Source organism: Eschrichtius robustus, chromosome 8 (assembly GCF_028021215.1).
Source record: "Eschrichtius robustus isolate mEscRob2 chromosome 8, mEscRob2.pri, whole genome shotgun sequence".
In the NCBI taxonomy this organism is placed as follows: Eukaryota; Metazoa; Chordata; class Mammalia; order Artiodactyla; family Eschrichtiidae; genus Eschrichtius; species Eschrichtius robustus.
In genome coordinates this window covers 53,735,902-53,762,552 of record NC_090831.1, presented here as the reverse complement: position 1 = coordinate 53,762,552, position 26,651 = coordinate 53,735,902, and the positions used below count along the sequence as shown (strand labels likewise).

Below are 26,651 nucleotides of genomic sequence, written 5' to 3'. Positions count from 1 at the left end.
AGATCTGATTTACTTGTAACAACACACATACCTTAAAATTCTGTAGATTAAATATATCTCTCTCTATATATAGATATATATATATATAATTTCAGAATCTTAACAGCTCTCATGTCTTCCAGAAACTACAAATTACCTAAGCAGACCGTCTGAAAAACTCAGCCCAGCTATGCATTTAAAGTTACTGCCAATTACGACAATAGCTAAAAATGTTAATGTACATATCATTCTTATAAATTTGCTTCCTTAATTGAATAAGATTACTATAAAATGTTAATCGCGGGCTTCCCTGGTGGCGCAGTGGTTAAGAATCCACCTGCCAATGCAGGGGACACGGGTTTGAGCCCTGGTCCGGGAAGATCCCACATGCCACGGAGCAACTAAGCCCGTGCACCACAACTACTGAGCCTGCGCTCTAGAGCCCGTGAGCCACAACAAGAGAAGCCACCGCAATGAGAAGCCTGCGCACCACAATGAAGAGTTGCCCCCACTCGCCGCAACTAGAGAAAGCCCGAACAGAGCAACGAAGACCCAACGCAGCCAAAAATAAATAAATAAAATAAATTTTAAAATAAATAAATTAATTAAATGTTAATCTCTTTCAAAATTTTAAGTTAACGCTTTCCTGTCTCTCTGGCACCTGGGCACACTGGTCACTGGCAGGACTCAACAGGTAAGTTGAAAGAAAACAAAACTGCAAATTAGCCACAGAAGTTTTAAAATGCAATCTCTTGAAGAAGATTTATTATCAATTGGCTCTGGATTAAAGGCATCTTGGATGCCTTTTTAAGTTTTGCGCAATCAGTAATTTAAAATTTTATTTTCAAATATCTCAATTCTTAGCATTTTTTTGTGTTTTCTTCATTATTGGAATAACAAGAAATATACATACACAAACTCAGACTTTGCTGAAACCAATTCCAGATTCTAAAAGGTTTTAGTGTTTCAAATTTAATCAAAAGTTAAATATTTGTTTTAGGTATTCTGATGTTATAAAAATATCCATCTAGTCCTTTGATAAATATAGAGATTTAGAGTGGCAGTATTTAAACCAAATTAAAAATTACAATGAAACTAGCTAACTAGAATTTTACATCTGACCAAACCATTCAGAAGCAGTTAGGTGAAATTTTAATTTTAATTAATTTTATTAATTTTTTAATTAATTTAAGTTAAATTTTAAATTAATAAAATTTAAAACTTGTTTTGAAAAAGTTAAATACTAATACCCATATGAAAAGCTAACATAAGCAAAACTAAAATATGTCAGATCTACGTATTTAGACAGTATAAACAGTAATATTTTAAAATAAACTTAATAAATTGTTTAAAATACAACTAATCTTAGATATATTATGCAGTAATGAATTACTAGCTGTAATTCTATTATGAGATGCTTAGTAACATTTAATTATGTAGTTTATTTAAGACCTATTAAACAAGTCTATAAATTCAGAATCAGCCAGGCTGATGTTCACTAAATGTCTTAGACTTCCATTTGGAATTAAAACACACCATTATTTCATTTGTGAAAAATTCATTAATGTAACTTCACTTTAAAATATTTATATTAACAGTTTAAAAACTAAAAATAATTTCCTTCTTTAAAATCCTGAACTATTATCTTTTAACTTACAAATCAGTTTCAGTATTTTCCAGAGTATTTTGATAAGTTTTCTCTGTAAAAACCCTAACTTTAAAAATAAACAGCCATTTGGGCATCCAAAAAAGCAGTTTAAGAACACCATTTTAAAAGAAGAAAAAACTAAAATATTAAAAGTAAAATTAAAGGTTTTAAAGATTTTTAAAGAAATTTTTACAAACAGAAATGTTCGGGGGAAAAGAATCAGAATTAAATTTAGAGCACTGAACTAGTTCCAATTAATCTAATACATTATGTACATGCTATTTAAAAGGACTACTCTGAGGTTTTTCAGAGGTTTGGTGGGTTTTTTGTTCTTTTCTAATTTTTGGTTTAACATTGCACAACACATTTCTTCATTCTGTAACTGATGATGGGGTAAACCACATGCTGGAGTTTTCAGAAAATCAGAATAATCTATAACAAGTACTAATAATGAAACGTTAACATACTGTTAATATTCTATTCATAACAAACACATTTAAACAAGCTTTAATGAATCTGCAGCCCAGATATGGGTAAATATACTTTACTCCTAACTCAACACTCCACTATTTTAATAGTATTGAACATACTATATTATCACGATTTTCCCCCCTCCCAGCTTCCAAAGCATCATTAAAACTGCTCTTTAAAACTTCAAAATGGTAAGCGGCAGAACTAAACTATACTTTTCTAAAAAGTATGCAATCGTAGATTCTTGTGTATGTATACAAGTCTCCTCCGCAACAACAACAAAACCACAAGAAACTACAAAGTGGGTGCATTTGGGGAAGGAGAAAAAGATCATTTCAATCATTTTAATCATTTTTATGGTTTAAACTTTGCCATGTATACTATGTTTTTTTTTTTAATCTTCCAACTTTTTAAATCACCATAGAAAAAACAAGTTTTGCTCGATTCTTGTGGGTATTCTGTATACAATACAGTATCTCAAAAAAAAACTGTTTAAGATCCATTTGATTTTAGTATGCACACCACTCACCAACAGATCTAAGATTAAACAGGAACATTTTTTCCAGTTATTTTTCTCTTCCCACACCTGTTTTTCCACAAACTGAAAATATACGTTATATTACATAATAATTTACCTATAAATAGGTAAATTATAATATAATATCCATGAGATATTTTATATTCTCTTTTTGAACCAAGTCTTCAAAATCCAGTGTGTATTTTACACATAGACATCTCAGTTTGGACTAGCCACATTTTGACTGCTTGATACCCACACGTGGCCAGCGGCTGCCCTAGTGGGCAGCGCAGTCCTAGACCCTAAGCTTCATGAGAGCAAGTTCTTGTCTTCTGTTCACTTCTGTCTCCCAAGAACCTAAAGCAGTAGCTGGCATGTAATAAACATTCAACAATTTGTTGAATGGATCATTTAAAAACTGCCAAGATCAGCAAAACAAAGCCATTTAAAAAAGAAAACTTAATGGCAAGCTACCAAGCTTTCTCAAACCAATAAAAATATAAGGAATGGAAAAGACTTGTGAAATACCTTGAAAGGTCACTGTTGTATTTAATTCTTGGAAAGAAAAGAATCATTGCCTAGGGACTTCCCTGGTGGTGCAGTGGTTAAGAATCCACCTGCCAATGCAGGGGACACGGGTTCGAGCCTGGTCCTGGAAGATCCCACATGCCGCGGAGCAACTAAGCCCGTGTGCCACAACTACTGAGGCTGCGTGCCTAGAGTCCATGCTCTGCAACAAGAGAAGCCACCGCGATGAGAAGCCCACGCACCACAATGAAGAGTAGCCCCCGCTCACCGCAACTAGAGAAAGCCCGTGTGCAGCAGCAAGGACCCAACGCAGCCAAAAATAAATAAATAAATAAAAATTAAAAAAAAAAAAAAAGAATCCACCTGCCAATGCAGGGGACACAGGTTCGAGCCCTGGTCTGGGAAGATCCCACATGCCGCGGAGCAACTAAGCCCATGCACCACAGCTACAAAGCCTGCGTTCTAGAGCCCGTGAGCCACAACTACTGAGCCTGCGCGCCACAACTACTGAAGCCCGCGTGCCTAGAGCCGGTGCTCCACAACAAGAGAAGCCACCGCAATGAGAAGCCTGAGCACCACAACAAAGAGCATCCCCCGCACGCGGCAACTAGAGAAAGCCCGCGTGCAGCAACAAAGACCCAACGCAGCCAAAAATAAATAAATAAATTAAATTAATTTTTTTAAAAAATCATTGCCTAAGAGAAGAAAACTACTTCTCCTGCGATAGGAACAAAAGTAGTTATTTTCTAAATTTAACTAACTTACGTAGGGCAAGGAAAGCTGGCTGAAATGTGTCAGAGGCTTGACTCTTTACTTGGTCATCCTTACAAATACAATGAATCAGCACAAGCTTCCAGCCTCAAAACATACAAATTGTCAAATGAAACTTTGATGGTGCTCTTAGATTCTAGTCAGTTTTCTTTAACATTTTAGGAATAACCAAAGGTTATCATACTGAAGGTACTGAAGGCCGTTCATTTTCTTAGGCAAGACTTGTAGTCATCACGTAGGGTTCACTTTGGTTTGAGGAACTTAAAGCCTAACTGTGCCTGCCCAAACGCCCAAACTCACTTCATTTTGCTCACGCACATTAAAATGCTCCCTAACTATCTGTCTTTTATACACCTAGATTTCTCTTTTGTGTTTAGTTTCTTATCTTCTTTTTCCATTTGTTTTTTCTTCTCTTCCCACACCTGTTTTTCACAAACTGACTTGTGTAAAATTCCCTCTCAAGGCTAACATGCCATGGAGTTGAATAAAATCCTCAGTTGCTCTTGCCATCTGTTGTGTTATGATGTAAATACACATTCACAGGAATACCTAATCCAAATAATTTCAAACATCACATTACTGTAGAGCAGCAATTCCCAACATACAGCATGTGGACTCCTGGGCGGGGGCGGGGGGTCCCTGAGACATTTTCAAAGAGGTCCAAGAAGTCAAAACTATTTCTATAATACTACTAAGATGTTATCGGCCTCTTTCACTGTGTGGACATTTGCCCTGATGGTGCGAAAACAATGGTGGGTAAACTGGCTGGCACCTTAGCGTGAATCAAGGCAATGGCACTAACCTGTGGTACTCATAATCATTGTATTCTTCACCGGCACTTGCAGTGAAAGTTAATTTATTTCATTTTTAAATGTACTTAATGAAAGAGTAAAAATTATTAATTTTCTTAAATAACCCTTGAGTATACATCCTGTTAATATCTATGTGAAGAGAAGGGCAGTACACATGAAGCACTTGGGCTACCTAATATGGTTGTCTGCAGAAAAAGCACTGTGCAAGAGTGAACCAGCCACTTTTTTTCACGGGGCACCATTTTTACTTGAAAGAGCTATACACTAACTGTGGTTATTTAAGATTGAATGTCTGGTGGACATTTTCTCAAAAGAGAACAAAATCAACCAGTTAATTCAAGAAAAACTAACAGCATTTGTTGCCAATGACTGAATTTAAGCTTTTAAGTAAAAATCAGAATTTCACCAAAAATATCTATCACCTTGAGCTTTGACAGTTTCCCAATACTTCGGGATAAAAATGCAAGAGAGACCAATGGATTTTTGTTTGTTTGTTTGTTTTACTGTGCTTTGCTTTACTGCACTTTGCAGATTTTTTTTTAAATTGCCTTTTTTTTTTTTAATGGAATTGTATGGTATTGGTACAAAAACAGAAATGTAGATCAATGGTACAGGATAGAAAGCCCAGAGATAAACTCACGCACATATGGTCACCTAATTTATGACAAAGGAGGCAAGAACATACAATGGAGAAAAGACAGCCTCTTCAATAAGTGGTGCTGGGAAAACTGGACAGCTACCTATATAAAAGAATGAAATTAGAACACCACCTAACACCATAAACAAAAATAAACTCCAAATGGATTAAAGACCAAAATGTAAGACCGGACACTACAAAACTCTTAGAGGAAAACATAGGAAAAACACTCTTTGACATAAACCACAACAAGTTCTTTTTTGATCCACTTCCTAGAGTAATGAAAATAAAAACAAAAATAAACAAATGGGCCCTAATGAAACTTAAAAGTTTTTGCACAGCAAAGGAAACCATGAGCAAGATGAAAAGACAACCCTCAGAATGGGAGAAAATATTTGCAAACGAAGCAACTGACAAAGGATTAATCTCCAAAATATACAAACAGCTCACGGAGCTCAATATCAAAAAAACAAACAACCCAATTAAAAACTGGGCGTAAGGGCTTCCCTGGTGGCGCAGTGGTTGAGAATCTGCCTGCCAATGCGGGGGACACAGGTTCGAGCCCTGGTCTGGGAGGATCCCACATGTCACGAAGCGACTGGGCCCGTGAGCCACAACTACTGAGCCTGAGCGTCTGGAGCCTCTGCTCCGCAACAGGAGAGGCCGCGATAGTGAGAGGCCCGCGCACCGCAATGAAGAGTGGCCCCCACTCGCCGCAACTGGAGAAAGCCCTCACACAGAAACGAAGACCCAACACAGCCAAAAATAAACATAATAAATAAATAATAAATAAAAATTAAAAAAAAAACAAAAAAAACAAAAAACTGGGCGTAAGACCTAAATAGACATTTCACCAAAGAAGACATACAGATGGCCAAGAAACACATGAAAAGCTGCTCAACATCACTATTAGAGAAACGCAAATCAAAACTACAATGAGGTATCACCTCAAACTGGTCATAATGGCCATCATCAAAAAATCTAGAAACAACAAATGCTGGAGAGGGTGTGGAGAAAAGGGAACCCTCTTGCACTGTTGGTGGGAATGTAAATTGATACAGCCACTATGGGAAACAGTATGGAGGTTCCTTAAAAAACTAAAAATAGAACTACCATATGACCCAGCAATCCCACTACTGGGCATATACCCTGAGAAAACCAGAATTCAAAAAGAGTCATGTACCAAAATGTTCATTGCAGCTCTATTTACAATAGCCAGGACATGGAAGCAACCTAAGTGTCCAACGATAGATGAATGGATAAAGATGATGCGGTACATATATATACAATGGAATATTACTCAGCCATTATAAGGAACGAAACTGGGTCATTTGTAGAGATGTGGATGGACCTAGAGTCTGCTATACAGAGTGAATAAGCCAGAAAGAGAAAAACAAATATTGTTTATTAACGCATATATGTGGAATCTAGAAAAATGGTACAGATGAACCTATTTGTAGGGCAGGAATTGAGACACAGACGTACAGAACAGACATGTGGACACAGGCGGGGAAGGGGAGGGTGGGATGAATTGGGAGATTAGGTTTGAGATAAATACCCTACCATGTGTAAAACAGATAGCTAGTGGGAACCTGCTGTATAGCACAGGGAGCTCAGCTTGGTGCTCTGTGATAACCTAGATGGGTGGGATGGGGGTAGTGGAAGGGAGGTCCAAGAGCCAGAGGATATAGGTATACATGTAGCTGATTCACTTCATTGTACAGCAGAAACTAACACAACATTGTAAAGCAATTTTACTCCAATAAAAAAAATTTTTTTAATTTAAAAATTTGCGCTTCCTTGGTGGTACAGTGGCTAAGAATCCACCTGCCAGTGCAGGGGACATGGGTTCGAGCCCTGGTCCGGGAAGATCCCACATGCCGAGGAGCAAGTAAGCCTGTGCGCCATAACTACTGAGCCTGCGCTCTAGAGCCCGAGAGCCACAACTACTGAGCCTACGTGCCACAACTACTGAAGCCCACGTGCCTAGAGCCCGTGCTCCACAACAAGAGAAGACACCACAATGAGAAGCCCATGCACTGCAATGAAGAGTAGCCCCCGCTCACCACAACTAGAGAAATCCCGCACGCAGCAATGAAGACCCAACGCAGCCAAACGTAAATTAAAAATAAATTTAAAAATTTAAAAATTTTTAAAATGGAAGTTTTGTGGCAACCCTGCATTGAGCAAGTCTTTTGGCACCATTTTTCCAACAGCATTTGTTCACTTCGTGAGACCAATGGATTTTAATGTAACAAAGTACAAAAAAATTTACTGATAGGATTTCAGATTCCACAATTCAACTAACCTTTAAAAACTTCCACTTGCAGAGTTTTGGTATAGGAACAAAAATACCCAGAATCATCTAAAAAGACTATTAAAATATTCCTCTCCTTTTCTAACTGTTCATCTGTGTGAGGCTAGATTTTCTTCATATACTTCAATCAAAACAATATATCGCAACAAACTGAATGTTAAAGTAGTTATGAGTGTCCAGCTGTCAATTAGGTCAAACATTAAAGAAATTTGCAAATATGTAAAGCAATTCCACTTTCGTAATGTTTATTTTGGTTTTAGATGAGTTTGTTTTGTTACAAAAATCTGTTAATATGTAATGGGTTGGGACTTCCCTGGTGGCGCAGCAGTTAAGAATCCGCCTGCCAATGCAGGGGACACGGATTCGAGCTCTGGTCTGGGAAGATCCCACATGCCGTGTAGCAACTAAGCCCATGCACAACAACTACTGACCCTGCGCTCTAGAGCCTGCGAGCCACAACTACTGAGCCAGTGTGCCACAACTACTGAGTCCACGTGCCACAACTACTGAAGCCCGTGTGCCTAGAGCCCGTGCTCCACAAGAGAAGCCACCGCAGTGAGAAGCCCATGCGCCACAACAAAGAGTAGCCCCTGCTCGCTGCAACTAGAGAAAGCCTGCGTGCAGCAAGGAAGACCCCATGCAGCGAAAAATAAATAAATAAATTTATTTTTTTTTAAAATCTACCCTCTAAAGCTCAAAAATGAGTAAATTCAAAATGTCCCAGACAGTCAAATTAAGGCTAGGGATCCTCTTTGCTTGGAAAGTAGACAATGGCGAAAGTTCCAGATTACCTGATAATACCTATTAAAATGTAATGAGTGATATAACAAAACCTAAAAGTTTATCTGCATATATTTTGGACTCCCACCCAAAGACCTTTTTACCAAGTCCTGCCTAGTGATTTCAACTCCTTTACAATACTGTTGATTAAAACTATGCTTACAGACCACACAAAACTATGAAGACTAGGTTGTGTTCCATGATACTTGAAGGGTATTCACATTTTAAGTTCTAACAGATACTCCCAAATGGCATGCCAAGAAGTCTTTGCCAATTTACATTCTAGCCGTTTGAATGCCCATTCCTACACACTCTTGCCAACACCAGGTATTATCAATCTTGTTCATTTTTCCCAACTTGATAGGCAAAAATGCCATTACAATTGGCATTTCCCTAATGACTAGTGAGATAGGGTATCTCTTCCTAAGTAGATTGGCCTTTCAGATAACCCCTTCTGAACTGCTGCTTATCCTTTGTACATTTTTGTAGTATGTTGTCTACCTTTTTGAGATTAACAGGAGTTCTTTATCTCCTAGTCTTTTTTTTTTTAAATAATATGATCTCTCTTAAGAGAATTTCCTAACTGGACACATTTCAGGGATGCTAAGACCTACACATCCAGACATAAAGTACAAACTTTTTTTTTAATACAAACTCTTAACTTATTCACAATGCATAACTCGTACTCTACAAAGAAGTGTGAAACATTTCTATGTATCTGTACATGTGAGAGCAAACTATGGGATTATGCAGGAATAGATACACTCAACTCTTATTTTCAATCTCCACTTGTAAATACACACGCTTACTAATATAAGACAACACCACTTAGGTGTCAGATACTCCAAGAAGTCCTTTACAAACATTATCATTTAATTCCCAACAACCTCACGCAATAAGTTTTATTGCCCCTATTTACAGATAAGCGGAGAAATCCAGAGTACCATCAGTTTGCCTGGGATCACAGAGATGAGCAAGGATTCTAACTGACGTCTGTGTGATTCCAAGCAAGGTACCACTGACCCTCCCAACAGTTTGTGTACTGCTGCCCCTAATTTTGCTCAGTTAATAGTGTGTGCACAGCGGAATCTAAAATATGACACAAATGAACCTACCTACGAAACAGAAACAGACTCACAGACAGAGAACAGACTTGTGGTTGCCAAGGGGGTGGGGAGGGATGGAGTGGGAGTTTGGGATTAGCAGATGCACACTATTATATATAGAATGGATAAACTATAAGGTCCTACTGTATAGCACAGGGAACTATATTCAGTATCCTGTGATAAACCATAATGGAAAAGAATATAAAAAATAATGTATATGTATAACTGAATCACTTTGCCGCACAGTAGAAATTAACACATTGTAAATCAACTATACTTCAATTTTAAAAAAATTATAAAAGTAAAAAAATTGGGAGAGAAATGGGAAAAGAAGGTAAAAGGTAATATAAGAACATTGATCTCATCATTCTAGTCTAGGGAGGGAGGTAGATATCATCTAAACTGACTTATAAAAAAACAGAAGACTAAGTACACATCAATGAAAAATTAGTTGATCTAAGAAAGAAATGGCAGATCTAGGAGTTGTCTTGTTGACGCTCGGAGAATGCTGCTCTTTATGGTTGAGCAGGTATTTCTGCTGATGGGGGAGGTTTGGTCAATGCCTAATGCAGATACACGATGCACAGTGCGGGGAGAGGGGAGGCCACAGGCCAGAGAACATTTTTTTATGTTTAAATTTTCCTGGGAATTCCCTGGCAGTCCAGTGGTTAGGACTCCACGCTCTCACTGTGGAGGGCCCAAGTTCGATCCCTCATTGGGGAGTTAAAGTCCCATAGGCCACGCGACATGGCCAAAAAATAAAAATAAAAATAAAAAAATAAATTTTCCTTGCCTTGCCAAAAAAAAAAAAAAAATAGTGTGTGTACATAGAAGGGTCTCATTTTTCTCCAAAGGTTCATTATATCATTTGAGATGTCTTAATAAAATCAAATAATACCAGGTGGCTTAATCATTACCATTGACTAAAACTATGACTGTCATGACTGACCTTAAAAAAGCGGCATAGGCTCAGTCAGCCTTACTACAGGGTTCCTAGTCCTCTCACGATTTACCCTAATCACCCTGTCAGAGGGTGTCCTGGGAACAGCTCCATGCCCCATGTAATGTTCTGGGGCACAGCCGTTTCCAGGAAGCACTTAAGAGGTAAAAGCAGCTCAACATAATCTGCTGGTGAGCAGATCCCCAAATTAACCCAAGCACCAAGTCTTGCATGAGATGATCCCAAATAACCATCTGGTAAATGACATTAACTAAACTGAGTGAACCCCTAAAGTTAAACGCATGAAGAATCAGATCTCCTGAGCCCAGCAGAACACGGGGTGCTCTTGCTGCCCCTATGGGCTCAGGCTCCACCACAATCCTGCCTCACACTCGGGCCTCTCTAATTCCGAACAGCTTGCCATTCCCCCGCACACACCAGGGTATTTCACACTTACATGCCTTGCCTCCTGCTGTCTCTTCTGCCTTTCCCATCCCCACTGCACACAGCCTCAGTTGCCTTCACATGCCTTGCTCTCTGAACCTATGCCTGGCTGGCTGCACCAACACTCAGCTAAGCCCAATGCGCCTCCTGTGTTTCTGGGGCATCCCATACATACCTCATGATGTATTTACCCCTTCTCTACCTGCAGAGATATTAATCCACCTCTGGGATCACTGGCACCGTGAGCCACTGTTAGTGCTGAAGACAAAAATATCACTCAGGGATTGAGACAGAACAAAGTACAAGTCACTATACTTCATGTACTTTTCTTCAGAACAAGTATCTTATTCATCTTTCTAGCCCCTGAAACCTAGTATGGAACTGCCTACAAGCACAGGTGCTCCATCTATGCTTGTTAAACTAAAAATTTTTTATAAGCCATAAGGAATGAATTCACTTCTGAAACTCAAAAAAAAATGCAGAAATAGGTAAACTTGCACACCAAAAATACAGAAATTAAAATTTCCAACCACACTTATCTCACCAAAGAAAACCAAGAGCTTCTCCATTTTTGCAAGAACAGCTGACTTTAAAAAAGTAGTAAACATTTGGGGATCACTGGAGAGAACTCAATCATCATCATAGGTTTTTCTTAAATAAGCTCACCTATCATCATCTGCCCAGCTCCAGTGGCAAGCTGAGTAGGACTTTGTTTTGAAAACTAATTCTTTTTGTTGTTGTTGTTGTTTTTTGTTGTCTTTGCTTATTTTGCTTTGAAAACTAATTCTTAATCAAATTTCTCCTCAAAATATTATTTAGTAAAGCTCCCACTGCAAGTAAGTATTGTTAGTTTCTGAGGTAAGATCCAAAATTCAAGGGCTTCCCTGGTGGCGCAGTGGTTGAGAATCTGCCTGCCAATGCAGGGGACACGGGTTCGAGCCCTGGTCTGGGAAGATCCCACATGCCACGGAGCAACTGGGCCCGTGAGCCACAACTACTGAGCCTGCGCGTCTGGAGCCTGTGCTCCACAATAAGAGAGGCCGTGATAGTGAGAGGCCCGCGCACCGCGATGAAGAGCGGCTCCCACTTGCCACAACTAGAGAAAGCCCTCGCATAGAAACGAAGACCCAACACAGCCATAAATTAATTAATTAATTAATTAATTAATTAATTTAAAAAAGATCCAAAATTCAAGGTGGTAAGTATAAGAGAACATAAACCTCAGGTATTCGAACTTTAAGTTTTCAGAATTTAATCTTTATAGCTTTTGACTTAATTTTTACATGCAAGGGACACAAATGAATCGGGACCTAAACTTGTCAGAGTCAGCAGAACATCCATGGTAGAAAGAATAAGGCTGTTCCTAGAATGATACAGTCCTCCATGCTTGAAAAGACCGTTTTACGGGCTTCTATGGTGGCGCAGTGGTTAAGAATCCACCTGCCAATGCAGGCAACACGGGTTCAAGCCCTGGTCCGGGAAGATCCCACATGCCGTGGAGCAACTAAGCCCATGCGCCACAACTACTGAGCCTGCGCTCTAGAGCCCGTGAGCCACAACTACTGAAGCCCATGAGCCTACAGCCCGTGCTCCACAAAGAGAGAAGCCACTGCAATGAGAGAAGCCCGTGCACCACAACGAAGAGTATCCCCCAATCACCACAACTAGCGAAAGCCCACGCGGAGCAATGGAGACCCAACACAGCCAAAAATAAATTAATTAATTAATTAAATTTTTTTTTTTAAAAAGAAAGAAAGAAAAGACAGTTTTTAATCAAACTGTCTCACTGCACAATTCACTGAAAACAGCTCCTTGGTTGTCAAACTATGACTAACCATGTCAATAAGTAAACTTATGTTTTGGGCAGAGCACTTCCAAATTTAAATGTGCATGTCTGTTGACATAGCAATTTTCAGTCTAAGAATTCACCTTATAGAAATATCCAACCAAGCTTCCCTGGTGGTGCAGTGGTTAAGAATACACCTGCCAATGCAGGTGACATGGGTTCAAGTCCTGGTCCGGGAAGATCCCACGTGCCACGGAGCAAATAAGCCCGTGCGCCGCAACTGAGCCTGCGCTCTAGAGCCCACGTGCCACAACTACTGAAGTCCACGCAACTACTGAAGCCCGCGCCACAACTACCGAAGCCCACGCGCCTAGAGCCCGTGCTCTGCAACAAGAGAAGCCACTGCAATGAGAAGCCTGCGCACAGCAACGAAGAGCAGCCCCCGCTCGCCACAACTAGAGAAAGCCCGCACATAGCAACAAAGACCCAACTCAGCCAAAAATAAATAAATGCATAAATACATTTATTAAAAAAAATATATATATATCCAACCAAGAGTCCTATGACATACATATACTTATGCTCCACTGAAATCACTATGAAAAGAACATTTAAATTGTTGCAACTATTTATATTGTTGCAATGCAACTTGGTTTAAGGAGAGTGAACTATCTGTACCTACACTGAAGATTCTTCAGGATACATTATTTAGTAAAAGCACAAAAAATAAACAGTATGATTTGATTATTAAATTAAAAAGTGTGGATACATGCACAGAAAAATTTCTGAAAAATAATATACCAAGTTACCAGCTATAAGACATGGGAAATACATGGGGATAGGGAGGATTAAAGAACAAATATTTTCACAATTCATGTGTTTTGAATTAATTTACATGCATACATTTGTTAAGAATTCATCAAGATGTTTTATTTAATATTCATATACTCTATTGTACCTAGGTTATACCTTAATTTTTTTTAAAGTAATACATACTCAACGAAGATAAAAACAAAAAGACACCACCCAAAGATTTCTACTTTTATGAGCTCACATCCCAAACAGAACAAAAATTTTTCATATTTCTGTTATCACCACCAAATATAATATACATCCAGCCTTCACATTTGAATCTCAAGAGGAAAAAATATAACAGCTGCCATGGGAGTGACTACTGGGTGATGCTGTATTGATGCTTTATACACATCCCCAGGATCCTATGAGGCATCCTTTCCATTCTAACCTCCCAAATTTGATTTCCTCATCCTTAAACATTTATCATCATGAATTCAGAAAGCAGAGTTGGGATTCAAACCCAGATGTAACATACTTCTGGCTACACCCTTCAGTTCAACAAGAGCACATGAGGCAAGCATCAGGGCTCCTCATCAAGATGTTTCAGTACGATTTCCCCCTCCTACTCTCTCCCAGTCCTTAATATCCCAAGCTTAAGAGACTTCTTTCCGCGAGGCAGGATCCTACTAAACTTGGTAACAAGGCGGGACGACCAGGCACCATGGACTCCACACAGGACACCTCTACCTCTTTTGCCATCTAAAACACATGCTGTGAATCACAATCACCTGCCTGGGATAAAGCCATGGCATCTACCTCCTCATGCCCTCTGTTCTAGTCTCATATCTCCTTAGGCCCCCTCCAACTTCCCTGCAATTCATTTATACTAAGATGAAGCTGCTTAAAAAAGCAAAACAAAAAAACAAAAAAACCTTCAAGGAAAAAGTAGTCTCATTTTCTGTCTTAAAACAGGATGTCCGGATATTTTTATTCTGCAGTAAGCCCCGGATTCCAGACTACTTGTACCTGTCTTTTCCCTGCAGGAAGACAATAAATCAACCCTTCAAAGAAGCCAAACAAGATTTCTTTTTTCTTCAGAGAAAGCAAGAAACAGGACATCTCTGCTCCGACTTGCCACTGCAAACAAGATCAGGCTGCTGTGTAAGCTACTTTTTGAGGATTTGACAACTTTAAATGGGAGAAATGAAGACAGGGCAGAGTCACAGGACCTGGAAATGGGTTCCACTAATCACCTGCAGCGCCATGGGCAAGTCACTTCTTCTCCCAGGGCTTTACGGAAAATCCTTTGGTAAAGCAACTAATACCATTTTTAAAAAACCCTATTGTGCTATCTCATTTTTATTAGTTTTCTCTCTTAAAATAGTAGGTGTTTAACACATTCTGAAAGTAGCATTTTATTAATCAAAGGACTTGCATAGACAAAGAAAGTCTTAAAAGAGTTATTCAGACCAAGTCACCTGCCTCAAAATCAAGTGCTCTAACATATCACCTTGTTTTGGTGACTCCTGTGGCCAAAGACAGTATTCATAATTTGAGAAGGAGGCTACTTTACCAAGGACCAGATTTTTTAATATGCAAAAATGAGAGAATTTAGGGCACTTCAAGGGTTTCTTATATTTCTTATAACTTAAATTTTATGAATAAAATGGACAGAATGCTTTATTCAAGTATACTAAAATAACAAAGTGATTAAAGTATTTTAAACCTCGCCCATAATATTCAAAAATATTGTGGCCATTAGTGTCAGCCTTTGCGTGTCTTTAATCAAGTATTTAGACAAGCACATAGAAGCACTGGACTTTGCACTGTTTTGGAACCAAATATGTACTAATAAAAAGCAGAATGGGTTGTCCACGGGAAAGTGAGCTCACAGTCACCAGAAGTGTCAAAACAGACGCCAGAGTGTAGGTCAACTGTTACCAACAAGTCTTGCCCACTGAACAAGAGGAGGATCTACTAACCTTAGGAGCTGCTTCCATCTCTAGCAACTTAAAAATAGAACGTACTTATAGATGTTTCTGGAACATAAAAAAAAAAAAAAAAAAAAAATGAACTAAAAGCCTAATAAATGAATCCTGGAAGAAAGGCTGTATTCCAGGTTGCTCCAAAATTTGTAAATCGCTCTCCATTTATTTACAGCACAGCCAGAAGGCTGAGACTTAACACCACTCCCACTCACTTTTTCATCCATCTAAAGCACAAACTCTCAGTGATACGCTACACAGTTGATTACTTTCCTTCTCCACAGGCTTTCTTCACTTCTCTCTCAGAAACAGTTCGCTGTGCTTGACTTCCGCTAATCACTGGCCTCCTTCACTCTCCTCTGCTGGTCCCTCCTTCCTCCTAGAGCTCCAGGCTCAGTTCCTTGATGATCTTGTCCAATTCCATGATGTCAATACCACAAGCTAATGAAGCCTCGAATGCTCACCTCCGCTTCCTACCTTCTCCTGGGCTCCAGACCAATATATCCAACTACCTACTTGACTTCCTCATTTAAATTTCTAATAAGCATTAGAAACAAAATATGCCAAAAGTAAAGCTCCTGACTTCCACCCAAGAACCTGTTTGTCTCACAATACTCTCCATTTTGGTCAATGGCACCACCTTCCAACCAGTTGTTCTGGTCAAAAAATCTTGTCATCCTTTCCTCTTCTCACACCTCTCATCCAATCCATCAGCAAACCCTATTAGCTGTTTCGTAGAAATAAACAGAGACCGACCACTACTCATTACCTCAAAAGTTAACACCATCCTCTTACCAGCATATTACAAGGGGACTGGCTCCCCATTTCTAGTGCTAAATGCTATTTTCAGGTATTTTATGTTCTAAGCATTTTCAAGCCTAAATGCTCCCCTCCTCCAGTTTGTGGAAATCTACAAAGATGGCCACCATCAATTCCTCCTCTGTGTACATGCATGCCACTCCACCATCAAGAGAGAGAAGCTATTTCCACACCCCCCTTGAACCTGTCCTGGCCTCGTGGCCTGCCTTTATCAATAGAATGGGATTAAAAGCAACAATGTGCCAATTCTGCACCTAGCCTTTAAGAGGCCCAGCAGCTTCTGATTTCACTTGGGGTAGCCAGCCAGGGGCCACTACTGAGTGATGAGACACAGATTAGAGAAAGATGACCTGGATAAGCACCAAGAGGCCAGACATGTGAGTGAAGTCTTCTTGGACCTTTGAGCCCAGCTTAGTAAATGACCCAAAATGATACCACGTGGAACAGAACTAACCACCTAACAGACCCATATGACCATAGGAAAAAGTAAGTCGCTGTTGTTTCGAGGCACCAATTTTCAGGGTGCTGCGACAGAGAACTGAAACACCATGATCACAATGGAATCAACATCCTAAACAACTAAGTGATAGTGGCCGATATTCTAAGGACTCAGGCCTCTTTCAGCTTAGAGTTCCACTAGATTTTAACAGCATTTTTTTTTTTTTTCATTTCAAAGTTTGGTTTGAGGAAACAATAATTCCATAATTTCAAACCTTTTCCTAATCAAGTTAAATGGCCTCAGCATAATTCTCTCAAACACATAATTTATGTACTATGGACTCCCCTTCAGGGCAACAAAATTCCTATACTATATTGATATTTATAGCTGTGTTTATTTACCAAATACTTACCAAACAGCAATTTCAGACCACGATAAATCTTAATAGAACACTGAAAACTGTTTGCAACCAGCTTTCAAGCAAAACTCTGTAGTCAAAGCCCATTTGTAAACATCAGATTTATGGGGCAGAGATCCTAAGTAAACATGCCAATCCAGGGACTTCCCTGGCAGTCCAACGGTTAAGACTTCACACTTCCAATGCAGGGGGCACGGGTTCAATCCCTGGTTGGGGAACTAAGATCCCACATGCCACGTGGCCAAAACAAAAACAAAAACAAAAACCAAACAAACAACAACAAAAAATTCTATGCCTGTGGTGATAGTTACACAACTCTGTAAATATACCAAAAATCACTGAATTGCACAAGTAAAGCAAGTGAACTGTATGGTATGTAAATTATAACTCAATAAAAATTTTTAAAAATAAAAATGCCAATCCTATCCCTTGGTCACTGCTCCCACACTGCCACCTCCTGTCTTATGACTCTAGAAGCTTGAATCAGAGTCAACAGTTGATAAAGGAAACTCAACTAAGAATAGCACAGACTCTCTCCTTCCTCCCAGACGAAACCAACCACCAGCGTTCCTGAATGGATAATTCACACTTTTCAAAATTAGTTACTGCTAGAAAAGTTGCTGTCTGAATGCTGCTAAAGACTATTAAAATGGAGTTGCTTCAAAATATATATCAAGGTGGCTCAACAGCTTCACTTTAATACAAAATCCCAGACCTATAACAACACATGAACTACAGTAGTGTGGCTCACAAAAGCATTTCAAAGTATGGCAAAGATCATGTCCCTCTTGCTGACTGCCCAAAAGAGGTACACGTGCAAAAGCAACTGAACTACCATACTACAGAAAAGAAATACAAGTCAAGTTCCTTACAGGGAAAAGCCCAGCTCTCTGCAATTCCAAAATATATTTTTAAACCTTAGCTGGTAACTCATTTATTTCAAGCAGAATGCAAAACTCAGAACAAAATATGCCTCCTGTTAGTTTATTATAATGGCATTTGGCGTGAACAGAGAATGTAAGTCATCACACAAATCAAAAGGAAACCAGAAACAGAAGCCAAGATTCTCAGTTCCCACTGGCTCCAGGCACATGTCACGTTTTCATAACGTCTTCCTTGTTATCATGGACAGCCACACAGAAGCTACTTATCAACATTTTTTTTTAATTCTAATAAAGTGAGAAAGAAAAGTAAGAAATCTTTTAAACTTTCTCAAACCGTACTGAGAAAACAACGTGAAATCAAGAAAAATCTCATTGGCTACAACCACTTAAGCAGTCATGCATTACTGATCTTAAACCGAGCACTGCAAAGATAACCTTGCCTATGATTCTTTACCAGCCGTGAAAGTTTCCTAACATTCAGAACCTCAGGGCTATGCATGTTTGAGAAATTCCCCTAATTCACAAGATTCACCTGTACCACCACTGATAAACCAGGGGCATACCTGTTAAAATATTTAGCATTAAAAGCAGCTTCTGTCCTGAGACAACAGGGTCTTATGCCCTGGCTAATGGGCACATGGCTAGTCATGGCACCATCCTATTCTATACTTAACAGCTTTTAAAAGACAGCACTAGCTTTTAAATGGCCATTTAAAGTAAGATATATTTAAAACCACAGTAATTTTTATACATGCTCTACCCCATCTATATGCTAAACATAAGATTCTAATACGGAAATAAGCTGTTCATTTTATTTCCTTTTTTTTTTTTTTTTTTTTTTTTTAATTTTAAGGAAGCAAGAAACAAAGACATTTGAGCTTAGGCACCACAGTCTGTTTTAACGGATCCTTCCTGGAAAAATATTAACTATGATATCCCACTATTTTTTCTCTTTCATTCAAATATGTTTTGGCTACATACAATTCTAATCAAGGCCAAGAGCTAAATCATGAGAAAGTTTAAGCTAGAAAAAGCTGGAAAATACACAAATTTTCATAATTTAAAAAAGTAACGGAAAACGAATTAAACCACCATCCGCTCAGTTCCCCAGTGTCAGCAACTTTCCTGTTACCTCTCCCATGCCCAAGAGCCCACAACATAACAAAAAGGAAATCGGTGCTATTTACAAAATCATATAGGGGCACACACAAGGTTCCCCAAGATACCAGTGACTCTTCCAACCAAAGTCAGCTACCGTCTTCCAAAGTAAAAACAATTTTCACACCCACCCGCACCCCCAAGGAGGGAGGGAAATTCTTTTTAAAGCTTATACCTCCAGAGTGAAGCCAAGTCTTCATGTGCTGTATCTTTTATATCTGTAACAAAAAGTACAACACTATCACTGGTACTCAGTGCAATCTTCTCTTCATTCTGGATGCAGGGGACCTCAAACTCTGTGAAGCACTGCTATAATCTTCCCCAACTGGGGGGTATCTGAATGCAGAAAAGCAACATTCCTTCCACATTCCCTTGTGACTTCGGTAATCATGAGCTAAGCTTGGTCTGAACCAAACTCAACAATGCCCCTTCCTGAAATGGTCCCACCCAGCTCTGCTCCCCGTCAGAGGTGGGCCATCCTACCACGCATCAAATCACCCCCTGGGCCTGCTCCCCTGTTTAGCTGCTGCAAGCCCATTGATCCATCTCAGAGTGCTGCCATAAGCATTCTTCAGCACCGGGCTCCCAACATGCCTTGCACAGCAGGTATAAAGGTCACTGCTGCATATGTGGGTATGCCTGCCTCAGGTGCCCACATGATGATGGGATGGAATGCAATGACTACTAAGCACAAAGAACTCCACCCAGAAGTCCAGCAGGCTCACTGGCAAGGACTGGTCGGCGGCATTCAATTCACTGTCACCAGTACCACCTCTTGACCCTCCTATAGGTGCTGGGCATGTGGATCACCAAGGTGCCTTCTCTGCCCTCTCCCAAAGCCTATTCAGACAGTGGAACAGTCCAGATAAGGAAAACTACAACACAGTTCCAAGGTTCAGTTAGAACAAAATTGTAACACAGATTTCCAGCAAATCTCCCCGGGTAGGGCTTCCCCAGTAGCGCAGTGGATAAGAATCTGCCTGCCAATGCAGGGAACAAAGGTTCGATCCCTGGTCCGGGAAGATCCCACATGCCGCGGAGCAACTAAGCCCGTTCACCACAATTACTGAGCCTGCGCTCTAGAGCCCTCGAGCCACAGCTACTGAGCCCGCGTGCCTAGAGTCCATGCTCCGCAACAAGAGAAGCCAACGCAATGAGAAGCCCGCGCACCACAACGAAGAGAAGCCCGCGTGCAGCAACGAAGACCCAACACAGCCAAAAATAAATAAATGAAATAAAAATTAAAATTAAAAAATTTTTTTAAAAATCCCTGGGCAGAGAAAGCAAGCTCTATTGTTGTTTTTAGCCATTTCTGTACAAGCAAAGGACTTACTTGATTGCTTTCTAAATCAGTTAAAAAAAAAAAAAAAAAAAGTTGTCTCCAATGTACTCACTCTTATTTGGTAGTAAGACAATATCATTCAAAATCCTCAGCATTTTAATGCTAATGAAAATCAGCTACAAAATTTAATCTACATTGTTAATAAACTGAAGAAGTTTCCATTGATAAATACTTTCTGCCACTGGTAACATTTTACTTTATGTGATTTCCTAAGCAGCAACTCCTGTTTGTCATAAAGTAACAAGTAAACTAAGTATGTTTTTAGGTTGGGCAAAAGCCTTTAAGAATAAAACAGGCAGTCTATTAACCAGACAATGTTTTTAATTCCCTACACATGGGGGACAAATTCACACCAGCCTGGAGAAGGAAAATCAGGAGAGTAAGGCAAAGTTATTGCATTTACACACAGGTCAAGACATTTAATGTTTAAATTTAGAAACTCTCAAATGTTAAAATGCCTGTCCTTCAACACAACCATCTGCCTATTTCTCATTCAACATCTGAAGAAAATTAAGATACAGTGGCTAAACATGAAACCAATTAGAATTTGAAGAATGTGCTTACATTTTTTTCCAGTAGGTAAACAATTCAGACTATGCCTTTAACCTTTTTTTAAGGAGCTATGACTTCTCCCCCAATTTTTCAATCGTTTATTAAACTGAGATCAATTTAGATAGTCGTCAGTACACATTCTATTGTTTTAGCTTTTAAAAGAGAATTCCATTCTGCTATATAAAATAACTTGACCCCTACCAAAATTCCCAACTAGAACTAAATCTGGCCACGCCAAATCCCTTTCCAACTATCCTGATGAAAATTAAGCACATGGAGAAGAGAAATCCACAAAAATCCAAACAGGCTCGCTAACAAAAACACAATTTGTGAAAGTGCTTTACCTGGAAGGGAGCTCAATCTAAAAATAGGCATAGGGACTTCCCTGGTGGCACAGTGATTACGAATCGGCCTGCCAATGCAGGAGACGCAGGTTCGATCCCTAGTCCTGGAAAATCCCACATGCCGCGGAGCAACTAAGCCCGTGCGCCACAGCTACTGAGCCTGCGCTCTAGAGCCCGCGAGCCACAAGTACCGAAGCCCAGGCGCCTAGAGCCTGTGCTCCGCAACAAGAGAAGCCACGGCAATGAGAAGCCCGCTCGCCGCAACCAGAGAAACCCTGCGTGAAGCAGCGAAGACCCAACACAGCCAAAAATTAATTAATTAATTGATTGATTTTAAAAAGAAACTAAAAAAAAACCACCCTTTAAAATAAAGTAAAATAATTTAAAAATAAATTTAAAAAATAAAAATAGGCATAGGATGACCTATTAGGTAGGCATCTCTCCCAGCCAAGCACCAGGGAAATGCACAGCAAACCCTTTCCACCCTCCAGCATACACACCCTCACCAATATCTAACCAGACGCTCTGGCTGCCCTAGTTTAAATTAACTTCCAGCTTACTACTTGGCCCAGGTTGGGAGTGGGGGATGGGAGGGGGGAAAGGAAGAAACCCTAACCCCACCTTGCAAAGCCCAGCAACGCATAAGCCAACACCAGCACCACCGGGAGGAAGCAGAGCCTTTCAAGTCAGTGCTACAGAGCCGGGATCTGGCCTGCTCTGGAGAAGGGAGCCATTTCTCCAAAATACTTCAGAGATTAAAACACAATCTCCAAACATTCTGTAAACTGACACACTACACATGCTTTCCGAAAAGTGCAATCCCCCTTGTTTAAGTAGCAAAAATCTTCAGTCTTCTCCATCTCTTGGTGGTTATCTGTAAGCAATATTTTTTAAATGGGGGCGGGGGTGGGGGGAGTAGGGGGAAGGCCTGGAGACAAAGGCGGGTTTGCAGAAAGCTGTCTTACTCTGCAGTGACTGAAAGGCGCTTCTGGGCAGGAGAAGCCCAGGCGTTCACTCACGTGTTCCAATCCCGGCGGGCGAGCTACCAGGGTAAAGGCAAATTCCTCTCCTCTCAGATGTGCGGACGGCCTCCCAGGCCTCTCAGACTCGTCGCCGCCAACTCGGGACAGAGAAGGAAAGGCACGCCACACCCGCGCGTGTCTGCAGCTGCTTTCGCCTATCCTGCACTTTCAGGTGGGGGGCGGCGGGCTGGAGCGGTCACCCATTGCTTCCTAATTCCCACAGATGCCCAGAAACTGCCCTTTGAGACTTTGATTTCCTGTTGCAGCAACTTGACCTACTCTGCCGGAGAACATGTAGCTGTGAGAGCTTCCTTAAGCGACTTTATACCAGTAACAATAATCCAGTGGCAGGGGCCACAGACAAGTCGTCTATTCCTTCACAGCAGTACCAACACACACTCACACCCACAAACCTGCCAGAAACTTAAAAGGCAAAAGACGGGAAACGCCAAGTCATACAGCAACCCAATAACAGTAAGAGGAAAAGTTGTTTTCAGCTGTGTTGAGTCTCTCCTCCCAATGGTTGAGAACAGAATCAAGAACAGAATCAATGAGAACATAATAAGTAAGCTCACCTTTGCCTTTTGGGGACCGAGTGCTCAACTTCTATGAGTTTCCCGTGCAGTTCCACTTTACCTGCGGACACACAAGAGGTGGAGGGGCAGTTGGCCCGGTTTAGCGGCTCTCTGGGCCCGAAGGACCCGCACAGCCTAAGCAGCGACACGAGTGGCCTCCTGAGACCCCGAAAGGCACCCGGACGTGGCTCAAAGCCGAGAGAGAAACCGGCCCCGCGCGGGTGGGAAGCTGAGCCCCTGGAGGCTGCGTGTGTGTAACTTACAGATGGGTGGGAAGGGGGATCAGTTGGCTGACCCACTACTTGGGGAACACTCTACCCGCCCCCCCCCCACGTCCGCTTCCCCAGAGACTCCAGAAGACAAGTTCGGGGGAAGGGGCTACGTGGGCTTTCTTCAGGAGGGGGCGCCCAGGCCCTTCTCCCGGGTTCAAGCCCAGGCCCGCCGGGAACTGGCAGTGAGCGGCGGGAAAGGCTCGAGGACCGCAGGGCAGGCGCGGCAAGAGCGAACGTCCAGAGGCGCAGCTCAGCACGGACTGCACAGCGCGCGAGGGACGGCGCGCCACCCGCCACCCCGAAAGGCATGTCGCTCGGAGTGGGACCTGAACACAGCCTTGCCCCGGGCGTCCCCCCCCCGCGCGCCTCCCCGCCACGCACGGCCCCCCGCCCTCGCCGAGCGCTCCCCACCAGTCCCGGAGGCCGCGGCCCGAAGCCTGGCAGCCCGGCGCCACAGCGGGACTCGCTCCGAGGCGACCCCTGGTCGCCCGCGCCCCCCTGCCCCTCTAGCTCGTTGTACGCGGGAAGGTCGAGCAAATAACCCGGATCGCCCTCGCCCGCCTCCCGCAAGGTTGAGGGGAAGCGCGGGGCCGCCCGTGCTAGGCACCACCCGCGGCCTCGCTCCGCAGCCGGGTCAAGGCCACTTGGAGTTCTCCCGCGACCGGGGTCTGGGGCGGGAGGGGAGGCAGCGAATCCAACACCACAAATAACCGGCAGGGAGAGGAAGGAAGGAGCGAGAAACAGGCGTTCGCTCTCGGCCCCCAAGCAAGGCCCGGCGTGCCGGAGCCTGGAGCACGCGCCTGGGCCCGGGCGGGGCGCGGGGCGAGCACCCCCCTCCTCCAGCCCCGCTCCCAGGCGCCACACAGTCCCCCCCGCCTCCCCCTCCGAGCCCGCGCCGGGGCTTTCTTGACAGCGCGTTCGCTCTCAGCCCTCAAAGCCCGGCGGGGGAGGGGAGCCGCGGGGGCCGGGTAGGCGCCCGGGCTGGGAGAAGGGCCCCGACCCACGCGTGCAGGCGCCCGGGCCTCGTCCCCTCTCCCCCGCCCGCCCAGGCCGGGGCCCTGTGTGGACAACCCCGTGTCAGCCGCGGCCCGACCCCGGCAGGCCCGGGCAAGCGGCGCGGGGCTGGGCAGGCGTCCCGGCGGAGCCCGGCCGGGGCCCACCTGAAAGCGCTTCGATGGCCTTGAGGGCCCAGCTCTCGTCCGGACAGTCCACAAACGCGTAGCCAGTCTTCACCAGGAAGGGTCCCGACACCGGGATCTTGGCGTCCTTGAAGATACTTTCCAGGTCCGAGGGGACGGCGTTCTCGCTGAGGTTTCCGATATACAGTTTGTTCATTGTGAAGAGCGGTTGTTTAAAAAAATTAAGAGAAAAACGAAAAATTAAAACCACCCACAGCGATGGATGGATCCGGCGGGTTTTGTTCCCCTCCTCTTCTCGCCGTTAAAATACACAGACACACTAAGAACCAAGGACAACAACGAGGAGCGAAAAATCAGATCCGAGGGTTTCTGTTTTTCCTTTTCTAGGTATTAAAAAAAAAGAAGAAAAGAAAAAGCCTTGCTACAACCCAAACGCATCAACGAGTCTTCCTAACTCGGAGGAGGAGGCGGGATTAGCGAGAAAAAGGAGGAGAGGAGGGAGGGGGGGAAACTACTTTTTGTCTCTTACTCCCCAACCCCTCTGGCATCGGCCAGCGGACTGTGAAAATATCACACTACGTGAGAGCAGGCGCCGCCTCCCCATAAAAAACCCAGAAGGGTGACTGGCAGGGGGGAGGGGAGAAGGGGTGGAGGGAGGAAGGCGCAGGAGGCGGAAAAAATCCGCTCCGAGTGTCCGGCTTTTTGAATGAGCCACGTGTTCAAACTACAAATCAACGTCTCACGTGAGGAATCCCAGCGCCTCAATTAGAGTGGGCTTCGCAGGAAAAAAAGAGCTAGCAGGAGGAGGAAGAGGGGGAGGGGAAACGAGATTGGGCGAGGGACCGTGAGAAGGCGAGGAGGAAGAGGGGCGGAAAATGCTAAAGGAGCCGCAGCCGAGGCACGGAGGGGAGCGCGGCCGGGGGAGCAGATTGTCACCACGGAGTTTAGAAAGGGTTATCTGGTCGGGGCGGATCCGGAGGGGGAGGGGAGGGGAGGGGAGAAATATTGATTTTTTTTTTTTTTTTAATGAGATAGGAGTCGGGGTGCTAACTAGGCAATTCCTCAGCTCTATTTACCGGCGTTTTAAATGTTCGATTTTTAAAAAGAGGTAATTAACAAAGCCAAAGAGTCCCCATTCCGAACTCGCCTTGTGGCTTTCATGACACAAGTGTAACCTCGGCAAAGCCGCGAGCACCTTCCCAGGGCTGGCAGGGACGGAAACGCAGTGAGGGGGTGGCTGGGTGGGTGGGTGCGGGCGGGAGAGGCGGGCAGACGCGCCCCACCCTGTGCACCCTTTACAGTCGCGGGCACCGGGGAAGTGGGGCGGCCCCGAGCCAGGGGGATGGGGGATGGGAGCCCGCGGCGTCCTGGGCGGGTGTCTGGGCGACACCTCCTCCGCCTCCGCCTGCGCTCGCGGTGGCTTTGGGCTTCGCGTTTGCCATTGGTTGCGCGATTCAGAAAAGGCTCCGGGATCAATGAGGCCGGGGGCGGGCTTGGCCACCGGTGGGGGAGGGGAGCGCAGGGGCCGAGGTTTCTGGCGTGGGGATGGGGGCGTCCCGGGCCTCGGAGGCCAGAGCCGAGAATTCAGAGTGGGAAAAGTCGGTATTTAAACGGAAACCATTTCTTCCTGTAGTTTCCAGAGGAGGAGGAGGAGTGGGGTAGGCTGGTACTTTTATTTAAAGAATTTTAGTTGGAGAACTTGGGACTCTTAAAACAGGAAGCCCGCTCTGCGTTACCCCTGGGTGGTATTTGCACTCGAAAAATTGCTCGAGTCTCTTTCTGCTTCTTTTCTGCCCGCATTTGGCCATGAGAACCATTCATAATTTCCCCTGTGTGTAACGAGTACAATGGTGGGTGTTGGGGGGAGGGTCTGGGCCCGGTGGAGCCTTACTGGGCCGACAAAATGAGGACTGGAGACGAGGAATACGGAAATGAGTGCTGGGGTTCTTTTGGAAATCTTCAAGTGTTTCATGATTGTGTACTCCACTCAAAGGCTTCATTTGCACCAGGATACTTGAGGTTTATTTTTAACAGGTATTCCATGGAAAAGAATGCTTATTTTTTAAAAGTGATTGCAATTATATATAGGATGGAACTATAAGCAAGAATCTTTAATGACTTAATACTCTTATTATTTAGTAAAATGTATAGAGTAGCAGAGAAAATACTGT

General features: G+C 42.8%; 1 protein-coding gene across 1 annotated transcript in view; it reads right to left on the bottom strand.

The window, feature by feature from the left end:
• The window catches only part of IGF2BP3 (insulin like growth factor 2 mRNA binding protein 3), a 147,024-nt gene extending 122,003 nt beyond the window's left edge, over window positions 1–25,021 (bottom strand). The window contains exons 1-2 of the mRNA XM_068550495.1: window positions 24,502–25,021; window positions 23,070–23,130 (exon numbers count right to left, since the gene is read on the bottom strand). Coding sequence (XP_068406596.1) covers window positions 23,070–23,130; window positions 24,502–24,676 — 236 coding nt within the window. The 5' untranslated portion in view covers window positions 24,677–25,021. The remainder of the gene's footprint in view (window positions 1–23,069; window positions 23,131–24,501) is intronic.
• Window positions 25,022–26,651: the final 1,630 nt, after the last annotated feature.